The 19705-nt window shown below is 37.2% G+C and overlaps 1 protein-coding gene across 10 annotated transcripts in view; it reads right to left on the bottom strand.

Annotated features, from left to right (window-relative positions):
- Positions 1–19705, bottom strand: part of PHC3 (polyhomeotic homolog 3) — an 84344-nt gene that overhangs the window by 18512 nt on the left and 46127 nt on the right. For all 10 annotated transcript variants that reach the window (XR_003792283.1, XR_003792281.1, XR_003792282.1 and 7 more), the window contains 2 exons: positions 15140–15390; positions 4483–4642 (listed from right to left, as the gene is read on the bottom strand). Coding sequence is in view for 7 of the 10 variants with exons in the window: in XM_029213856.1 (XP_029069689.1) it covers positions 4483–4642; positions 15140–15390 (411 nt within the window). In the remaining 3 variants the exon portion in view is untranslated. The remainder of the gene's footprint in view (positions 1–4482; positions 4643–15139; positions 15391–19705) is intronic.

Raw genomic sequence — 19705 nt, 5'->3', positions numbered from 1 at the left:
TAGCTATGAGCTCCATATGTGCTTTTCTATGTTATTCATTTAAGCAAGACTTGTTAAGATGAAGAAAGGGACTCTGAAATGTAGACATGGATGACATGTACTCAGTACATTCAAGCATCACATTATCCCAGTGTTACTGGAGAAGCAAACAGCAAAGTGCTAAATTAAGTGAAGGCAGCAAGAACTAAAAAATACACTGTGAAATATTTGAAGTTCCAAGGGACATCCAAATACACTGTCATGACCAATCAAATCATAAACTAGCAAGTGATCATCTCAAGGAAATTCTCAAGACTGTCTTCATAAACAAAACTCATCTATTTAGTAGCAATGAGGAACAAAAGAGTCTCAAAGCAAGTAAAGTAAAAACTGCTCCTTCCAATGACCTAGAGATGGCTTTCACACAGTTGTGCCCCTCAACACATCCCTGGGACCTAGTGCCATACTTCCAGGAGTATTGCTTTTACACTGTCATGCTTGTAACCATATCTGACCTTGATAAGCCTGTACCGGCGACAGAACCTCTCATTTGACCACCACTGCCACCAATCCAGCCCCAAAGAGCCCATTTGTCAACTAGTTCCATTTTGACTATACTGAAAGCTTTATTTCAAGAGTTTGTATTAATTAACATAATAATATGCAACACTTGATTAACAGGTTAGAATACCTTATGAAGGAGAAGGAAATGTTTTTGCTGGTGAGAGAGGGGAGATCCCAAACAGGTATGGTCTAAGGGTTAACAACCTGACAAAAACAGAACATCAGTTTTATTTCTCATAAAGAAGAGAGGAATATTAACAGATTCAAAGAAGTCCAGTTCTAATATTTGGTCAAAATTTCAACAAATCTGGTAATGTTACCAAGGCTACTTTTTCACATCTGTAAATAAAAAATTACAGAGCCAAATAAGTTTAAAAAACTATTGCTTTGGCTAATAAAGATGGGATTCTATGGCAGAGACAGCTGGCACTTCCCTAATATCCATTCTTCACTTTTCTCCCACAGTAACAAAATCCTAATATTTAGCTAGGAATATGGCCACTGAGAATAAAAAGTACAGTTTCTGCCCCATGTGTGGCCAGTTTCTGACCAAATTCCAGGTAGTGCCCTTTCTCCCATCTTACAATTAGAATGTGATCATGAAGATTAGCTATCTTGGAAATGTGAGCAACGTTCTAGGGATGGCAGAGCCACTGACAGCTTAGCTGCCCAACACAATGGAGCCCTGCCCTGCTTACCTTTAGACTATGTCAGAGAAAATTAAACTTTACTTCATCAGGTATTATTCTGGGTCTCTAATGGAGTGGCCAAACACATATCCTAACTAGCAGAGCTCCCCAATTTTTCTGTGCAAGGAGGAGTTACTTTTCAATTTTCCTGAAGACTTGAGATCATGTGATGATCAGCAGCAAAGAGAGGTGATGAGATAGAAACCATGATCAGTGTAATGATTTACCAGGGAAGACATAAGATATTTTGGTAAATCACATTTTGGTTGGAGATTCTGGTTATAGAACCAGTCCAAATAGAGACATAGTTTATCCTTTAAAAAAAGAATAATCCTTACATTGTTTTTCATACTGAATTAAACTGTATATACTACTACAACCAAAGCCACTAAATAAGTGACCTCACCATTTCACCCTGTAATACTTCCCATAAACACCGAAGTATACAGTAACAGAAACACTTTATAAAATTACCTTGGGAAATTATGAAGTATTTTAAAATTTGACACATTTTCAGTAAATATATCTCTACTATGAAATAGATTAATCTTTCTTTAACTGAATATAGTTAACATAAACAGTGTGTAAATTTAAGGTGTAAAATACATTAACTTGCTACATTTATATATTATAATATGACTGCCTTTGTAGCAATACTGAGCACTTCTATCACATTACATTTTTATCCTTTCATTTTAGTCACTGGGATAATTAAGTTTAAGTCTCCTAGCACGGTTGATGATTATAGTATAATATTGTTGTCTATACTCATTATACCATGCATTAGATCTCTATGGCTTATTTATTATTCATTGCATAGATTAATCATCTTTAAATCTCCCTTTTCCTTACTCTGGTATCTTGTCCTTTAAAACTACCCTTTGCCTTGTCTTCCTCTTCCCACCATGACTACAGGTATCAATTACATGCCAAACCTCTACACTGCTCCTACATGTGACCAGCAGAGTTTCCAAAAACACTCTTTTTCGTGTCATCCGCCTAAAAAATCTTCAGTAACCATCCTCTTGACAGCAAGATAACTCCTAACTCCATAGTCGAATATCAAAGTATGCTAGAATCTGACTGCCTTACTACCCACTACTTCTCTAACCCAACTGTCTACTCTTCACTGCCCCCTCCTGAAGTTACCTAGCACTTGCACATCTTTTGTGCATTTATTCATGGTATGCTAACCCGAAAGGTTATTCCTGTTATCTTAAATCTATGCTTTACCACCCAAGACCCAGGTCAAATCCCATCTCTACAGAAAACTCACTAAACTGGCAATAATCTCACCCAGTTTTAACGTGCTGTCTATACTATTACTGTCTATAATAATTCATTTAATACCTACCATATGTTGCTCCTTAGTTATCTTTCTGTTGTGGAGATTGCTACTTCCTACTAGATCAAAAGCTCCTCTAGGTTCCAGCATAGTCCAGCATATGTTTTAATTGTATTATATTATAAACCATGAGCATCACAAAATATGCTATGAAGCTTCCTAAGCAGTTTTCCATTTTTCTCCAATATGTGCACACAAGAGAGCACATTACATATGCTTATTAGCCTAGAAAACTTTTGTTTATACACTTATTCTTATAGACAAGAAAAAAAAAAAACCCTGCACATTCATCTCTACTACTCTTTATCTCAAATGAAAAATTTTCTCAGATAAATAGTATGCATAACTAAAAGCAAGTATTTAGAAATTAAATGAAATTAAGTTAATAACAACAAAAGGCAAAATGTAGACACTGTTTGGATCCTGACTTGAACAAAATAACTATAAAAGAACATTTATACAATTTAAGCAATTATACAATTGAGGAAATCTGAATATGGACCAGGTACTAGATGACACCAAACAGTTATTAATGTTGTTTTGTGTGACACAGCATTAAAATGTACACTTTTTATAGATGCACACTGAAGCATGTACTAGCAAAATACAATAAGAACCATGAGCTTTTTTTAAACAGAGGAATAAAGGGAGAAAAGGGAAAGAGAAAAAGCAACAGAGAAAGAGAGAAGGGGGGAACGTAGGGAGAAAAAAACAAAAGGGATGGATGAAGCTGGTGTGGCAAAATAATGTTTAAAATTGGGTAATGTTGCATCTGGGTGAGTTGGGATTCATTATACAGTTCTCTCTAATTGTATGTATGTTTGAAAATTTTCATGTTTAACATTCTTTTAAATAAAAAAAAATCAAATTGAACTCAACGTAAGTTAGCAGTAAAAAAATTTTATACTACTATCATACTCTTCGCTATTCAAATAAGAAGTAAAACAGTGATAAATACTTTGCAACAGTTCATAAATTACCACAATGACAGAGGTGCCTTCCTCTTAAGAATTAGGAAAACTGCGAGCCAAGTCAGTATCTATTTTGCTTACCAGCATGCTATTTTACTTAATTTTAGCAAAGTACAGGCACATAATATATGCTAAATAAATATTTACAAAATGAATAAATTAATTTTAGATGAAATATATTAATATATTGAGGATAATTACTTAGACACAGATATTAATTAATTCACTATTACAGAGCTCTGACTATATTAAATGCTATTTAATTAAACTGAACGGTATCAACTGCAGAGCCACGATCAGAATCAATAAAAAGTAAAATATATCATTTTTGCATTTATTTGTGTTTGTTTTCCTAAAGTCACTTTGCATTACCACTTTGACTTTTATGGAATATTCACTATCAGAATAAGGTCTATAAAAAAAATTCTTTGACACTGAGAAGATTTAGTGATATTTTCCTCTATGAACAAACTTAATCGCCTTTTGATTGAAGACTACGTCCTTAACACAACTGTAACAGCCACCTGATATCAAACATCTGAATACATAAAGTCTAAAACCAAACAACCCAGAAGCTCTAAATTTTTAAGCAAACTCAGTAAAATAGTCATTTACTTAAAGTCTGCTTAAGAAAGAGAATTGGTTGTTTTGATCCTAAAATTCTGAATTAGTTTCATATATAATGGAGCTTTTCCCAACCACACTCCTTCAAATGTCAAACTGGTAGTATACAAATTAACACCAATCTTGCTATTTTAATTATATGACCATTAAGAGTCTGATTAGCTTTCCCACTATTTTAGTCAAATAATACATTATATGAGAAAAAAAGTAAATACTTCCAAGTGAAAATCTGTGTGGAATAAACACCCATGTCTTATTTCAAACAATCAAAGTCAAAGTTAAAGGGCATCTTAAAGAAAAATCCACAAACCTTCAGCAATCATGTCTTCCATCTCTGTGTCAGATGAATTATCTGCATGCTTTGCATTATTCTGTAGCTCTGGCTGAACACACACGGAATTTATCACCTGATTATCCAAAATAGGCCTTTTTTTCACAGGCTGTTCAATCAGCAGAGACGAACGACTCACCTTTAAAAGACAGAACAAAATAAAATAACCTTTTAAAAGATTTTCAAAAACAACTTAGGTTAAAAATCTCTTGAAACGAATGGTATCTGTGATAATTTACTTGTACGACTGATCAGATCCATTCATTAAGGGCTTTATTCCTTGAGAAAAGGTTAGGCAACCTGAACATAAATACTTATACTGCAGTTCATGAGCAGTATGGATGCTTCAAAGTATCAGTCAAATGGAACCAAGGGTCCTAGTTTAGGCAGGTAGGCTAAAAAGATTTTTAAAAAATCAGTAATAAATTTTGATGAGCCAGTACCTTTAATATATTTTTTTCCTGCAATAACTTTTAAGATTTATTTTTCATGCACAAAGCTTTTTATTTGTAGGATTATCTCCTCAGGATAGATCATTATCATATGCATTTTAAAGATAAGGGAACTCGACTCCCCTGGTGGCACAGTGGTTAAGAACCCACCTGCCAATGCAGGGGACATGGGTTCAAGCCCTGGTCCAGGAAGATCCCACACGCCACAGAGCAACTAAGCCCACGAGCCTGTGCTCCAGAGCTTGTAAGTCACAACTACTGAGCCCATGTGCCACAACTACTGAAGCCTGTGCGCCGAGAGCCTGGGCTCTGCAACAAGAGAAGCCACCGCAATGAGAAGCCCACGCACCACAAAGAAGAGTAGCTCCAGCTTGCCGCAACCAGAGAAAGCCCACGCGCAGCAATGAACATCCAATGCAGCCAAAAATAAATAAATACATACATACATTAAAAAAAAATAAAGGGAACTAATGTTAAAAGTATGCAGGTGGAGGAGGAGACCTTCAAGATGGCGGAAGAGTAAGACGCGGAGATCACCTTCCTCCCCACAGATACACCAGAAATACATCTACACGTGGAACAACTCCTACAGAACACCTACTGAACGCTGGCAGAAGACCTCAGATCTCCCAAAAGGCAAGAAACTCCCCACATACCTGGGTAGGGCAAAAAAAAAAAAGAATAAACAGAGACAAAAGAATAGGGACGGGACCTGCACCTCCGGAAGGGAGCTGTGAAGGAGGAAAAGTTTCCACACACTAACACAGAATTAGGGGCAAAGGGCAAAGCGGAGAGATTCCCGCACAGAGGATCAGTGCCGACCAGCACTCACCAGCCCGAGAGGCTTGTCTACTCACCCACCAGGGCAGGTAGGGGCTGGGAGCTGAGGCACTGGCTCCAGAGGTCAGATCCCAGGGAGAGGACTGGTGTTGGCTGAGTGAACACAGCCTGAAGGGAGTTAGTGCACCACAGCTAGCCAGGAGGGAGTCCGGGAAAAACTCTAAACGTGCCTAAGAGGCAAGAGACCATTGTTTCAGGGTGCACGAAGAGAAGGGATTCAGAGCACCACCTAAACGAGCTCCGGAGACGGGCGCGAGCTGCAGCTATAAGGATGGACCCCACAGTCGGGCATGAGACGCTAAGGCTGTTGCTGCCGCCACCAAGAAGCCTGTGTGCAAGCACAGGTCACTATCCACACCTCCCCTCCCGGGAGCCTGTGCAGCCCGCCACTGCCAGGGTCCTGTGATCCAGGGACAACTTCCCCAGGAGAATGCACAGCGCGCCTCAGGCTGTTGTAAGTCACGCCGTCCTCTGCCGCCGCAGGCTTGCCCCGCATTCCGTGCCCCTCCCTCCCCCCCGGCCTGCGTGAGCCAGAGCCCCCGAATCAGCGGCTCCTTTAACCCCGTCCTGTCTGAGCAAAGAACAGACGCCCTCTGGCGACCTACATGCAGAGGCGGGGCCAAATCCAAAGCTGAGTCCCGGGAGCTGTGCGAACAAAGAAGAGAAAGGGAAATTTCTCCCAGCAGCCTCAGAAGCAGCAGATTAAAGCTCCACAATCAACTTGATGTACCCTGCATCTGTGGAATACCTGAATAGACAACGAATCATCCCAAAATTGAGGCGGCAGACTTTGGGAGCAGCTGTAGACTTGGGGTTTGCTTTCTGCATCTAATTTGTTTCTGATTTTATGTTTACCTTAGTTTACTATTTAGAGTTTATTATCATTGGTAGATTTGTTTATTGATTTGGCTGCTCGCTTACTTTTTCTTTTAAATACATATATATATTTTTTTCCCTTTTTCTCTTTTTGTGAGTGTGTATGTGTATGCTTCTTTGTGTGATTTTGTCTGTATAGCTTTGCTTTTAACATGTGTCTTAGGGTTCTGTCTGTCCGTTATTCCTTTTTTTTTTCTTTAGTATAGTTTTTAGTGCTTGTTATCATTGGTGGATTTGTTTTTTGGTTTCGTTGCTCTCTTCTTTCTTTCTATTATTTTTAAATTTTTTAAATAATTTTTTAAAGATTTTTATTTTAATACCTTTATTTTATTTTATTTTTTCCTCCCTCCCTCCCTTTCTTTCTTTCTCTTTCTTTCTTTCTTTCTCCCTTTTCTCCTGAGCCATGCAGCTGACAGGGTCTTGGTGCTCCAGCTGGGGGTCAGGCCTGTGCCTCTGAGGTGGGAGAGCTGAGTTCAGGACACTGGTCCACCAGAGAGCTCCCGGCTCCACGTAATATCACACAGTGAAAGTTCTCCCAGAGATCTCCATCTCAATGCTAAGACCCAGCTCAATTCAACGACCAGCAAGCTACACTGCTTGACACCCTATGCCAAACAACTAGCAAGACAGGAATACAGCCCCACCCATTAGCAGAGAGGCTGCCTAAAATCATAATAAGGTCACAGACACCCCAAAACACATCACCAGATGCAGTGCTGCCCAACAGAAAGACAATATCCAGCCTCATCCACGAGAACACAGGCACCAGTCCTCTCCATCAGGAAGCCTACACAACCCACTAAACCAATCTAAGCCACTGAGGGCAGACACCAAAAACAACGGGAACTATGAACATGTAGTCTGTGAAAAGGAGACCCCAAACACAGTAAGTTAAGCAAAATGAGAAGACAGAGAAACACACAGCAGATGGAGGAGCAAGGAAAAAACCCACCAGACCAAAAAGATGAAGAGGAAATAGGCAGTCTACCTGAAAGAGAATTCAGAGTAATGATAGTAAAGGTGATCCAAAATCTTTGAAATAGAATGGAGAAAATACAAGAAACGTTTAACAAGGACTTACAAGAACTAAAGAGCAAAGAAACAATGACGAACAACACAATGAATGAAATTAAAAATTCTCTAGAAGGAAATCAATGGCAGAATAACTGAGGCAGAAGAACGGATAAGTAACCTGGAAGATAAAACAGTGGAAATATCTACTGCAGAGCAGAATAAAGAAAAAAGAATGAAAAGAATTGAGGACAGTCTTAAGAGACCTCTGCGACAACATTAAATGCACCAACATTCGAATTATAGGGGGGCCCAGAAGAAGAAGAGAAAAAGAAAGGGACTGAGAAAATATTTGATGAGATTATAGTTGAAAACTTCCCTGTTATGGGGAAGGAAATAGCCAATCAAGTCCAGGAAGTGCAGAGAGTCCCATACAGGATAAACCCAAGGAGAAACACGCCAAGACACATATTAATCAAAAATTAATTATAAAGAAAAAATATTAAAAGCAGCAAGGGAAAAACAACAAATAACATACAAGGGAATCCCCATAAGGTTAACCGCTGATCTTTCAGCAGAAACTCTGCAAGCCAGAAGGGAGTGGCAGGACACATTTAAAGCGATGAAAGGGAAAAACCTACAACCAAGAATACTCTATCCAGCAAGGATCTTATTCAGATTCGACAGAGAAATTAAAACCTGTACAGACAAGCAAAAGCTAAGAGAATTCAGCACCACCAAACCAGCTTTAAAACAAATGCTAAAGGAACTTCTCTAGGCAGGAAACACAAGAGAAGGAAAAGACCTATAAAAACAAACCCAAAACAATTAAGAAAACGGTAATAGGAACATACATATCGATAACTGCCTTAAATGTAAATGGATTAAATGCTCCAACCAAAAGACACAGACTGGCTGAATGGATAGCAAAACAAGACCCATATGTATGCTGTCTACAAAAGAGCCACATCAGACCTAGGGACACATACAGACTGAAAGTAAGGGGATGGAAAAAGATATACCACGCAAATGGAAATCAAAAGAAAGCTGGAGTAGCAATTCTCGTATCAGATAAAATAGACGTTAAAATAAAGACTACTACAAGAGACAAAGGAGGACACTACATAATGATCAAGGGATCAATCCAAGAAGAAGATATAACAATTGTAAATATTTATGCACCCAACATAAGAGCACCTCAATACATAAGGCAAATGCTAACAGCCATAAAAGGGGAAATTGACAGTAACACAATCATAGTAGGGGACTTTAACACCCCACTTTCACAAATGGACAGATCATCCAAAATAAAAATGAATGTAAGGATACACAAGCTTTAAATGATACATTAAACAAGATGGACTTAATTGATATTTATAGGACATTCCATCCAAAAACAACAGAATACACTTTCTTCTCAAGTACTCATGGAACATTCTCCAGGATAGATCATATCCTGGGACACAAACCAAGCTGTGGTAAATTTAAGAAAACTGAAATTGTATCAAGTATCTTTTCTGACCACAACAGTATGACTAGATGTCAATTACAGGAAAAAATCTGTAAAAAATACAAACACATGGAGGCTAAACCATACACTACTAAATACACTACTAAATCTCTTGGTTAAGAGATCACTGAAGAAATCAAAGAGGAAATCAAAAAATACCTAGAAACAAATGACAATGAAAACACGACAACCCAAAACTTATGGGATCCAGCAAAAGCAGTTCTAAGAGGGAAGTTAGTAGCAATACAATCCTACCTCAGGAAACATCTCAAATAAACAACCTAACCATACACATAAAGCAATTAGAGAAAGAAGAACAAAAAACCCCCAAAATTAGCAGAAGGAAAGAAATCATAAAGATCAGATCAGAAATAAATGAAAAAGAAATGAAGGAAACAATAGCAAAGGTCAATAAAACTTAAAGCTGGTTCTTGAGAAGATAAATGAAAATGATTAACCATTAGCCAGACTCATCAAGAAAAAAAGGGAGAAGACTCAAATCAATATAATTGAAATGAAATGAAAAAGAAGTAACAACTGATACTGCAGAAATACAAAGGATCATGAGAGTTACTACAAGCAACTATATGCCAAGAAAATGGACAACGTACAAGAAATGGACAAATTCTTAAAAAGCACAACCTTCCGAGACTGAACCAGGAAGAAACAGAAAATATAAACAGACCGATCACAAGCAATGAAATTGAGACTGTGATTAAAAATCTTCCAACAAACAAAAGCCTAGGACCAGATGGCTTCACAGGTGAATTCTAACAAACATTTAGGGAAGAGCTAACACCTATCCTTCTCAAACTCTTCCAATATATAGCAGAGGGCGGAACACTCCCAAACTCATTCTATGAGGCCACCATCACCCTGATACTGAAACCAGACAAGGATGTCACAAAGAAAGAAAACTACAGGCCAATATCACTGATGAACATAGATGCAAAAATCCTCAACAAAATACTAGCAAACAGAATCCAACAGCACATTAAAAGGAACATACACCATGATCAAGTGGGGTTTATCCCAGGAATGCAAGGATTCTTCAATATACACAAATCAATCAATGTGATACACCATATTAACAAATTGAAGGAGAAAAACCATATGATCATCTCAATAGATACAGAAAAAGCTTTCTACAAAATTCAACACCTGTTTATAATAAAAGCCATCCAGAAAGTAGGCACAGAGGGAACTTACCTCAACATAATAAAGGCCATATATGACAAACCCACAGCCAACATTGCTCTCAATGGGGAAAAACTGAAACCATTTCCTCTAAGATCAGGAACAAGACAAGGTTGTCCACTCTAACCACTATTATTCAACACAGCTTTGGAAGTTTTAGCCAAAGCAATCAGAGAAGAAAAAGAAATAAAAGGAATCCAAATCGGAAAAGAAGTAAAGCTGTCACTGTTTGCAGATGACATGATACTATACACAGAGAATTGAAAAGATGCTACCAGAAAACTACTAGAGCTAATCAATGAATTTGGTAAAGTAGCAGGATACAAAATTAATGCACAGAAATCTCTGGCATTCCCAAACTCTAATGATGAAAAATGTGAAAGAGAAATTAAGGAAACACTCTCATTTACCACTGCAACAAAAAGAATAAAATACCCAGGAATAAGCCTACCTAAAGAGACAAAAGACCTGTATGCAGAAAACTATAAGACACTGATGAAAGAAATTAAAGATGATACAAACAGATAGATATACCATGTTCTTGGATGGGAAGAATCAACAATGTGAAAATGACTATACTACCCAAAGCAATCTACAGATTCAATGCAATCCCTATCAAACTACCGATGGCATTTTTCACAGAACTAGAACAAAAAATTTCACAATTTGTATGGAAACACAAAAGACCCCGAATAGCCAAAGCAATCTTGAGAAACAAAAACGGAGCTGGAGGAATCAGGCTCCTGGACTTCAGACTATACTACAAAGCTACAGTAATCAAGACAGTATGGTACTGGCACAAAAACAGAAATATAGATCAATGGAACAGGATAGAAAGCCCAGAGATAAACCCACGCACATATGGTCACCTTATTTTTGATAAAGGAGGCAAGAATATACAATGAAGAAAAGACAGCCTCTTCAGTACGTGGTGCTGGGAAAACTGGACAGCTACATGTAAAAGAAAGAAATTAGAACACTCCCTAACACCATGCACAAAAATAAACTCAAAATAGATTAAAGACCTAAATGTAAGGTCAGACCCTATAAAACTCTTAGAGGAAAACATAGGCAGAACACTCTATGACATAAAGTACAAAAATATCCTTTTTGACCCACCTCCTTGAGGAATGGAAATAAAAACAAAAACAAATGGGACCTAATGAAACTTAAAAGCTTTTGCACAGCAAAGGAAACCACATCAAGATGGGAGAAAATATATGCAAATGAAGCAACTGACAAAGGATTAATCTCCAAAATTTATAAGCAGCTCATGCAGCTCAATATCAAAAAAACAAACAACCCAATCCAAAAATGGGCAGCAGACCTAAATAGACATTTCTCCAAAGAAGATATACAGACTGCCAACAAACACATGAAAGACTGCTCAACATCATTAATCATTAGAGAAATGCAAATCAAAACTACAATGAGGTATCACCTCACACCAGTTAGGATGGCCATCATCAAAAAATCTACAAACAGGGCTTCCCTGGTGGCTCAGTGGTTGAGAGTCCTCCTGCTGATGCAGGGGACACAGGTTCGTGCCCTGGTCCGGGAAGATCCCACATGCCGCGGAGCAGCTAGGCCCGTGGGCCATGGCCGCTGAGCGTGCGCGTCCGGAGCCTGTGCTCCACAACGGGAGAGGCCACAGCAGTGAGAGGCCTGTGTACCGAAAAGAAAAAAAAAAAAAACTACAAACAATAAATGCTGGAGAAGGTGTGGAGAAAAGGGAACCCTCTTGCACTGTTGGTAGGAATGTAAATTGATACAGCCACTATGGAGAACAGTATGGAGGATCCTTAAGAAACTAAAAATAGAACTACCATACGACCCAGCAATCCCACTACTAGGCATATACCCTGAGAAAACCATAATTCAGAAAGAGTCATGTACCACAATGTTCATTGCAGCACTTTTTACAATAGCCAGGACATGGAAGCACCTCAGTGTCCATCGACAGATGAATGGATAAAGAATATGTGGCACATATATACAATGGAATATTACTGAGCCATAAAAAGAAACGAAGTTGAGTTATTTGTAGAAGGTGGATGGACCTAGAGTCTGTCATACAGAGTGAAGTAAGTCAGAAAGAGAAAAATACCATATGCTAACACATATATTTGGAATCTAAAAAAAAAAAAAGGTTCTGAAGAACCTAGGGGCAGGACAGGAATAAAGACGCAGATGTAGAGAATGCACTTGAGGACACGGAGAGGGGGAAAGGTAAGTTGGGACGAAGTGAGAGAGTGGCATGGACTTATATACACTACCAATGTAAAATAGATAGCTAGTGGGAAGCAGCCACACAGCACAGGGAGATCAGCTTGGTGCTCTGCGACCACCTAGAGGGGTGGGATAGGGAGGGTGGGAGTGAGATGCAAGAGGGAGGAGATATGGGGATATATGTATATGTATAGCTGATTCACTGTTATAAAGCAGAAACTAATACACCACTGTAAAGCAATTATACTCCAATAAAGGTGTTAAAAAAATAAAACAAAGGAATGCCTATCCAAAAAAAAAAAAACAAACAAAAATATGCAGGTGATTTCTTTACAAAAGCAGAATCAGGAACTCAAGTCTCCTGACTCCCTAGTTCAGCAACCTATTATAATCAAAAAAAGAAAAAATGGAAAACTCATTGCTGAAAAAACTGTAATATTCAGCGCTGCTAAGAGTATACACTTTTGGTATATGAATAAATTTAAATAATCTTCCAGAAAATAATTTGGCAATATATATCAGGAGTCTTATGAATACATACGTTGAATACACATGTAATGTGATCCAATACCTATACTTCTAGGAATTTATGCTAAAGAAATTATTTAAAATGTGGATTTCAAATGTGGATAATTTACATACAAAGATATTCCTTTCAGGGCTATCTGAACAGCAAAAAAATGGAAACCTGAATGTCCAACAACATAGTTGTCCCTCAGTACTTGCAGAGGATCGGTTCCAAGACTCCAGAGGATACAAATTCCGCAGATGCTCAAGTCCCTTATGTAAAATGGAGTATCATTTGCATATAACCTATGCACATTCTCCCATGTACTTTTTTTTTTTTTTTTTTGGCCACACCACATGGCATACGGGATCTTAGTTCCCTGACCAGGGATTGAACCCAATGCATTGGGAGCACAGAGTCTTAACCACTGGACCGCCAGGGAAGTCCCATCCCATATACTTTAAATCATCTCTAGATTACTTATAATATTGAATACAACGTAAATGCAAAGTAAATAGTTGCCCGTGCATGGCAAATTCAAGTTTTGCTTTCTGGAACTTTGTAGACTGTTTTTTTTTTTAATTCTTGATCTATGATTGGGTTGACTCCCTGCTGTGAAACCTGTGGATATGGGGGGCCAACTGTAATGGAAGGATTATATAAATTACAGTTGTCCAGAAAGTGAAATATTATGTAACCTTTCAAAATGTTTCCTAAGTACTATTAATCAAACTAGAAAATAAATGCTCAAGATATACTAAGTGAAAGAAGCTGAACTGTATATATAATAATAACCTTGATCATATGAAAAAATATATATATTAAAATATACTCTGTGGTATTGCTGAGGATTATTTGTTCTCTACATTTTCCATTAAAAAATACATATTACTTTTGTAATCTGAAAAAAGAAGTTGTAACTGTCACTAGTAATAATTGATAATCATAGCTATGGCCATTAAGTGCCAGGCACTACACAGCAATTTATGCACATTTAGTCCTCACAATAACCCTAAGAGCAAAGTATCACCTCCATTTGCTGGATGAACAAATGAATTTCAAAAAGGCTGAATGACTTGACAAAGGTTACACAGTCTATATGTGGCAGAGCCAGATCCTATCACTGAGGAATAGGGAGAAAAAAACCCGTTCCTCCACTCACTATATATCAGAGATTCTTAGATCCAAGCTTAATATACACACAGTAAACTGAAAGCAAAGGCAACTGATTAGACAGTCAATTATCACAGTGCAATCACAATGCACTACCTGTGAATCTGAAAAATCAGATAGTTCAAAGTCCTCCAAAATACATAATTTTGTTTTCTTGTCTTTGATTTGGGCTTTGATTTTGGCCACTTGTCTTGGTATATTTTCTAAGGGAAAATGTTCATCTCTGGATATTAGTATGTAATGTATCTAGTATAGCTGTAATGTACAGCTAGTCTCAAATCACAATACTCTTAGTGACAGATATAGCACCTCAATTTTGAGGTGAACATTTTGAAGCATTTTTGAAATCTGACTGAAGGCTGAGATTTAAGAATAATGAAAAGATCTATTTGCTAATTTTAAAGCATCAACTGGGTAACATCAGAAGTATGAGATCACTGGGAAGTCATTATTTTCTGTATTCAAGTTCACAAAGTATCATATTATACAAGAAACACCATTAAAAAGAAATTAATGAACTTTAGGTATCATTTCAAGCCCCTTAAAAAAAAATAGAAAGTTTATTTCATTGGAGTAAACGTATAATTGTCTTCTCTAAAAATTATAAAACTGATATCCTTATATCCTGAAAGTTTTCTTCTTATACATTTAAATAGCTAGCGTAAAATTCTAGAAGTATATCTGGAAATATATAAATGATGTATATAAAGAAATTCTAGATAAAAGATTAACAACTTTTGAGATAAAATTATAAGCTTTTTATTAGATAACAACGGATTATACATTTTAAGATAATGCTACATGAATAATTGTAAAAATACAAATTTGCTTGCTACTTACAGGAAATGGCTCCAATCCCTCCTGAATTACAAAGCCTTCAATAACATGGGTCAAGATCTGTGGCTTAACAATAGCCTGTGGAGGTTTGTTTTCTACACTGGGTATGCTACTAGGCATAGATGTACTATTACTCCTTGTGGTAGCAGCTGGAAGTAAGAGTGGAGGTGGAGGAACAGACACATGTGAAGGATCTGATGGAGATTTAATTACTGAAGCACTGACTGATGCCACAACAGGTAATTCTACTTGCTCTGTGGAACAAAAAAAAAAGTCATTTTTTTAATCTTTAGCATTCTGCCCAGGCAAATATGAAAGAAAATTCAAGAATAAATATTAGTAACAATAACAGTTAATATCTGGTGCTTTAAAAAAAATTCTAAGACCTTTATATTTATTATCTCATTTAATCTCCACAATAACCTTATGAGATACATACTACTATTCTCACTTACAGAGGAAGGGGGTGACTTGCTCAAAGTTGTCATTCCAACTTTGGTTACAAAGAACTGTCCCATAAGACATGAAAATGTTTTAGAATGTCAATTTAAGAATAATTACTAAAAAAACTTTTAAATTTTAAGCTATACAGATATTAAATTCCCTATGTTTCTGTTTATATATTCCAAATGATATGGGGGGAAAAAGTACTTTGAAAACATGCTTAAGAAAAAAAAGAATCATGAAATCTACAGAATAAGTAGAAATTTTAATGAATTATACAGGGCATTACCTTTATTTCAAGCTAATTCACATCCATGCACAAATGTTCTTTGTTGTTGTTGTTATCTTTAACAACTCTTCACTGACACCGTACATGTCAATTTGGGGGAACACTGTATACCAGGCAATTGCAAAATGTTGGGCTGGATCACTGTGATTCCTCCCCTTCAAACTCTGAGGACCACAATAAGACAGACCCACAGCCTACAATGGAGACTTTACCTCCCCATTCGGTAGCAATAAACCTTTACTAAGCTGTACCAAAGTGGAGAGGCGGAACCAGCTGATAGCTAGGAATACCAGTGAGTACAAGATGTCTGAGAAAAATAACAAAAAAAGAACATGCGGTAAAGATAATATTACTACTTACTGAGCACTTTTGTGCCAGGTACTGTATAAATGTCTTACATGTTATAACACATTTAGCCCTCAAAACTAGCCTATGGGTAGGTACTGTTATTATCTCCATTTTATAGATGTGGAAACCAAAACACAGAAAGATAAAGCAACTTGCCTAGAGGCACACAGCTAATAAGCAGTGCAGCTGGGATACTAACCCAGGCAGTCAGGTTCTGGGTTCTGGAGACAATGCTTTTTTCATTGCTACGGTAACTCCTCTCCACCATCAGTATGAAAAGGATTGATATCACTATCAAAAATGCTCAAAATATAGCGCAGTTAGGTAGAGAAGAAAGAAAAGAAATCCCTATCGAATAAAAATTTCAGCTAACAAAATAGTGTAGTGATAATCGGTGTAGTGTCAGAAATGGAAAAGCTAACAGTTCAGACATAGTAACTCTGACGTAATTAATAACACTATGTAGCTTATCACAGCAAGATTACAGCCATAACTTAACCTAGTTCCACCAAATAATCCACCAGGATAAACTGTACTGGAAAAGCTATTTAAAGTCACACAATCCCTCATTAAGAACTACAAAAGAAAGTCAGCAGAGGACTTCCCTGGTGGCGCAGTGGTTAAGAATCTGCCTGCCAATTCAGGGGACACGGGTTCGATCCCTAGTCCGGGAAGATCCCACAAGCCGCAGAGCATGTGCACCACAACTACTGAGCCTGTGTGCCACAACTACTGAAGCCTGCCCACCTAGAGCCCATGCTCCGCAACAAGAGAAGCCACTGCAATGAGAAGCTCATGCACAGCACAAAGAGTAGCCCCCGCTCGCTGCAACTAGAGAAAGCCCACGCAGCAACGAAGACCCAACGCAGCCCAAAAAAAAAAAAAAAAAAAAAACAAGAAAAGAAAAGAAAAAGTCAGCAGGAAATACTGGTTTGCTGATTTCCAGGAACAAATACACAATTGTACACATGCATTACCGGACTGAAGAACTCCATAAAAATCCTACCCCACATACCCAATTTTCACATATACTCCTAGAGGAAAAGGATAAAAGATATAATGCTGAACTGGGACTAAAAAGCAATTTTTCTGTTGGAAGGAAAATATAAATCTATGGAGAAGTGAAAAATAAGATAAATTTTAATATCCCTTATAGATTTATAAATATTTGATTACTTTAGAAATATAAAGCTGCATTAAGTATATTGTGGCTTATTCAGAAAATACGGCTTAGTATATGTTCTAACTAATTTTTGGATCATACATACAAATAGATCTAAATTTTGTTGAAAACAAAGTTGTAAGTTACTGACTTCTTAAAAAAGTTATTAATAGATATGACTTGCCAGTTTATAACCAGCTGTTAAAATCAAAAACACAAGAAACATTGACATATTATAGCAGAACAAACACACAATTATTGGGGGCTTCCCTGGTGGCGCAGTGGTTAAGAATCCGCCTGCCAATGCAGGGGACATGGGTTCGATCCCCAATCTGGGAAGATCCCACATGCCGCTGAGCAACTAAGCCCATGCACCACAACTACTGAGCTTGCACTCTAGAGCCCGTGAGCCACAACTACTGAGCTCACATGCCACAACTACTGAAGCCCACGTGCCTAGAGCCCGTGCTCCGCAAAAAGAGAAGCCACCACAATGGGAAGCCCACGCACCTCAACAAAGAGCAGCCCCCGCTTGCCACAACTAGAGAAAGCCCGCGAGCAGCAACGAAGACCCAACGCAGGCAAAATTTAATTAATTAGTTTTTAAAAAAACACAATTACTACACTCTCTAGATTTAAGACAACTGTGAGACAGAAACCCCAAGTTAACTGATAAGACTTTGCCACAGGTTACTCTGCCTATTCACAGTCTCATTTTCTGAGCAAGATCTATGAGCTTTTTCTACTCTTTTTTATGGATGCTTTTTTAAGAATTCTTATAGATTTATGAAGACCGAATCCTGGGTGGAAACAAGTCCCTCTATTTTTACAGGTTAGTTTATTACATGATTTGATGAGCAACGTGTGCTTGCTTTTCCCCCCTCATATACTACAGAAACTAGTTAAGTATGAAGTAAATTAAAGGAGGATTCAAATATCTACATTGTACTTAGACAATTTAGCCAGAGGGATGGATATGCCTGCTAGGATCTCAGACTACATTCCTGAGGAAATAATGTGAAGATATTCTTGAGTTTCAATATATCAAAAATGTTTAAATTTTCTTGAGTATCATTAGTAATGCTTATTAGGTAATTAAATCACAGTCACAATGCAAGGTTAGTATCCAATTAAACACATATTTCTGCCTTCAAATCAAAACTCCAAGAAATCTGCAGCAACATAAATCCATTTTCAGTGTATACAAACTACAAAGATTTAATACTATAGTTAGATTTTCTTAAATCTATCTTTTGAGGTATTATTTTGAATAAGCAAAGGCAATAACATTGAACTTGTCTTAAATATTTTATATAATTTTATTGACTAAATGTTTTCTATTTTTCAGGAAGGGAAAAAAGTTGGAGGAAAATTGGTTTTCCCCCTCCATGCTTTCCAGAGATTCATATTGGTATAGTAAGGGATAAAAGCTAGAAAGAAGAGAAGGGATAGAGATGTGGCATGCTGAAGAAAAGAGAGGACAAGGGCTGCTTTGGTAGCAAAGTCAGTGACCCGTTACAGTCTGTTTCCATGCCTGCTACAGTGGTTCTTCTTAACTGAAAGTGATCGTGAAGGCCATGAGATATTCAATAGAATAAAATACTTACTACAAAGCCTGAACCAAGATTAGTATTATCTGGATAAGTGGTCAGTAAACTTTCTATAAAGGACATATGGTCTCTGCAATGACTCATGTTTGCTGCAGTAATGCAAAAGTAGCCATAGATAATACCTGAACAAATGAACGTGGCTGTGTTGCATAGAACTCTATTCATGGACAATGAAATTTGAATTTCACATCATCTTCACATGACATGAAACATTACTCTTCTTTTGATTTTTTTTCAAACATTTAAAAATTTTAAAACCATACTTAGCTCATGGGCCATACAAAAACATGCAGCAGGAAGGATCTGAAGCGTGAGCTATCATTTGCCAACCCCTGATCTAAATAAAATACTAAAAAAAAAACCAAAACCCTAACACAGAATATATCTTTTTTAGGACTTAGATACCGGGCTATAGATTATAATGTTTTAGTAAAATACCTAGGATTCACAGTCACTTTGATATTATGAGGAGGAGTATAGAGAAGATTTACTTGAACTCATAAGTAGTTCTGAAGTAGTGAATAAGAATTTGAATGCTTAAACTCAAGAATTTTTTAATCCACGTCCCTAGTAAGAATTAGTGAGGCTTAATTTAAATACTGTCTGGGAAAGAACACTTTTAAAAGCATTTACTCAGTCTGGATCACAAGCAATTATGACGAATGTCTGATATGACTTCAAATGCTTTGTGATTTTTTTTTTTTTTTTTTTTTTTT

The sequence above is a fragment of the Monodon monoceros genome, unplaced genomic scaffold (assembly GCF_005190385.1).
Source record: "Monodon monoceros isolate NGI ecotype Baffin Bay Population unplaced genomic scaffold, NGI_Narwhal_1 Super_Scaffold_11, whole genome shotgun sequence".
NCBI classification, from domain to species: Eukaryota; Metazoa; Chordata; class Mammalia; order Artiodactyla; family Monodontidae; genus Monodon; species Monodon monoceros.
Note: the sequence above shows the minus strand (reverse complement) of the source record. Positions and strands in the feature narration are given on the sequence as shown.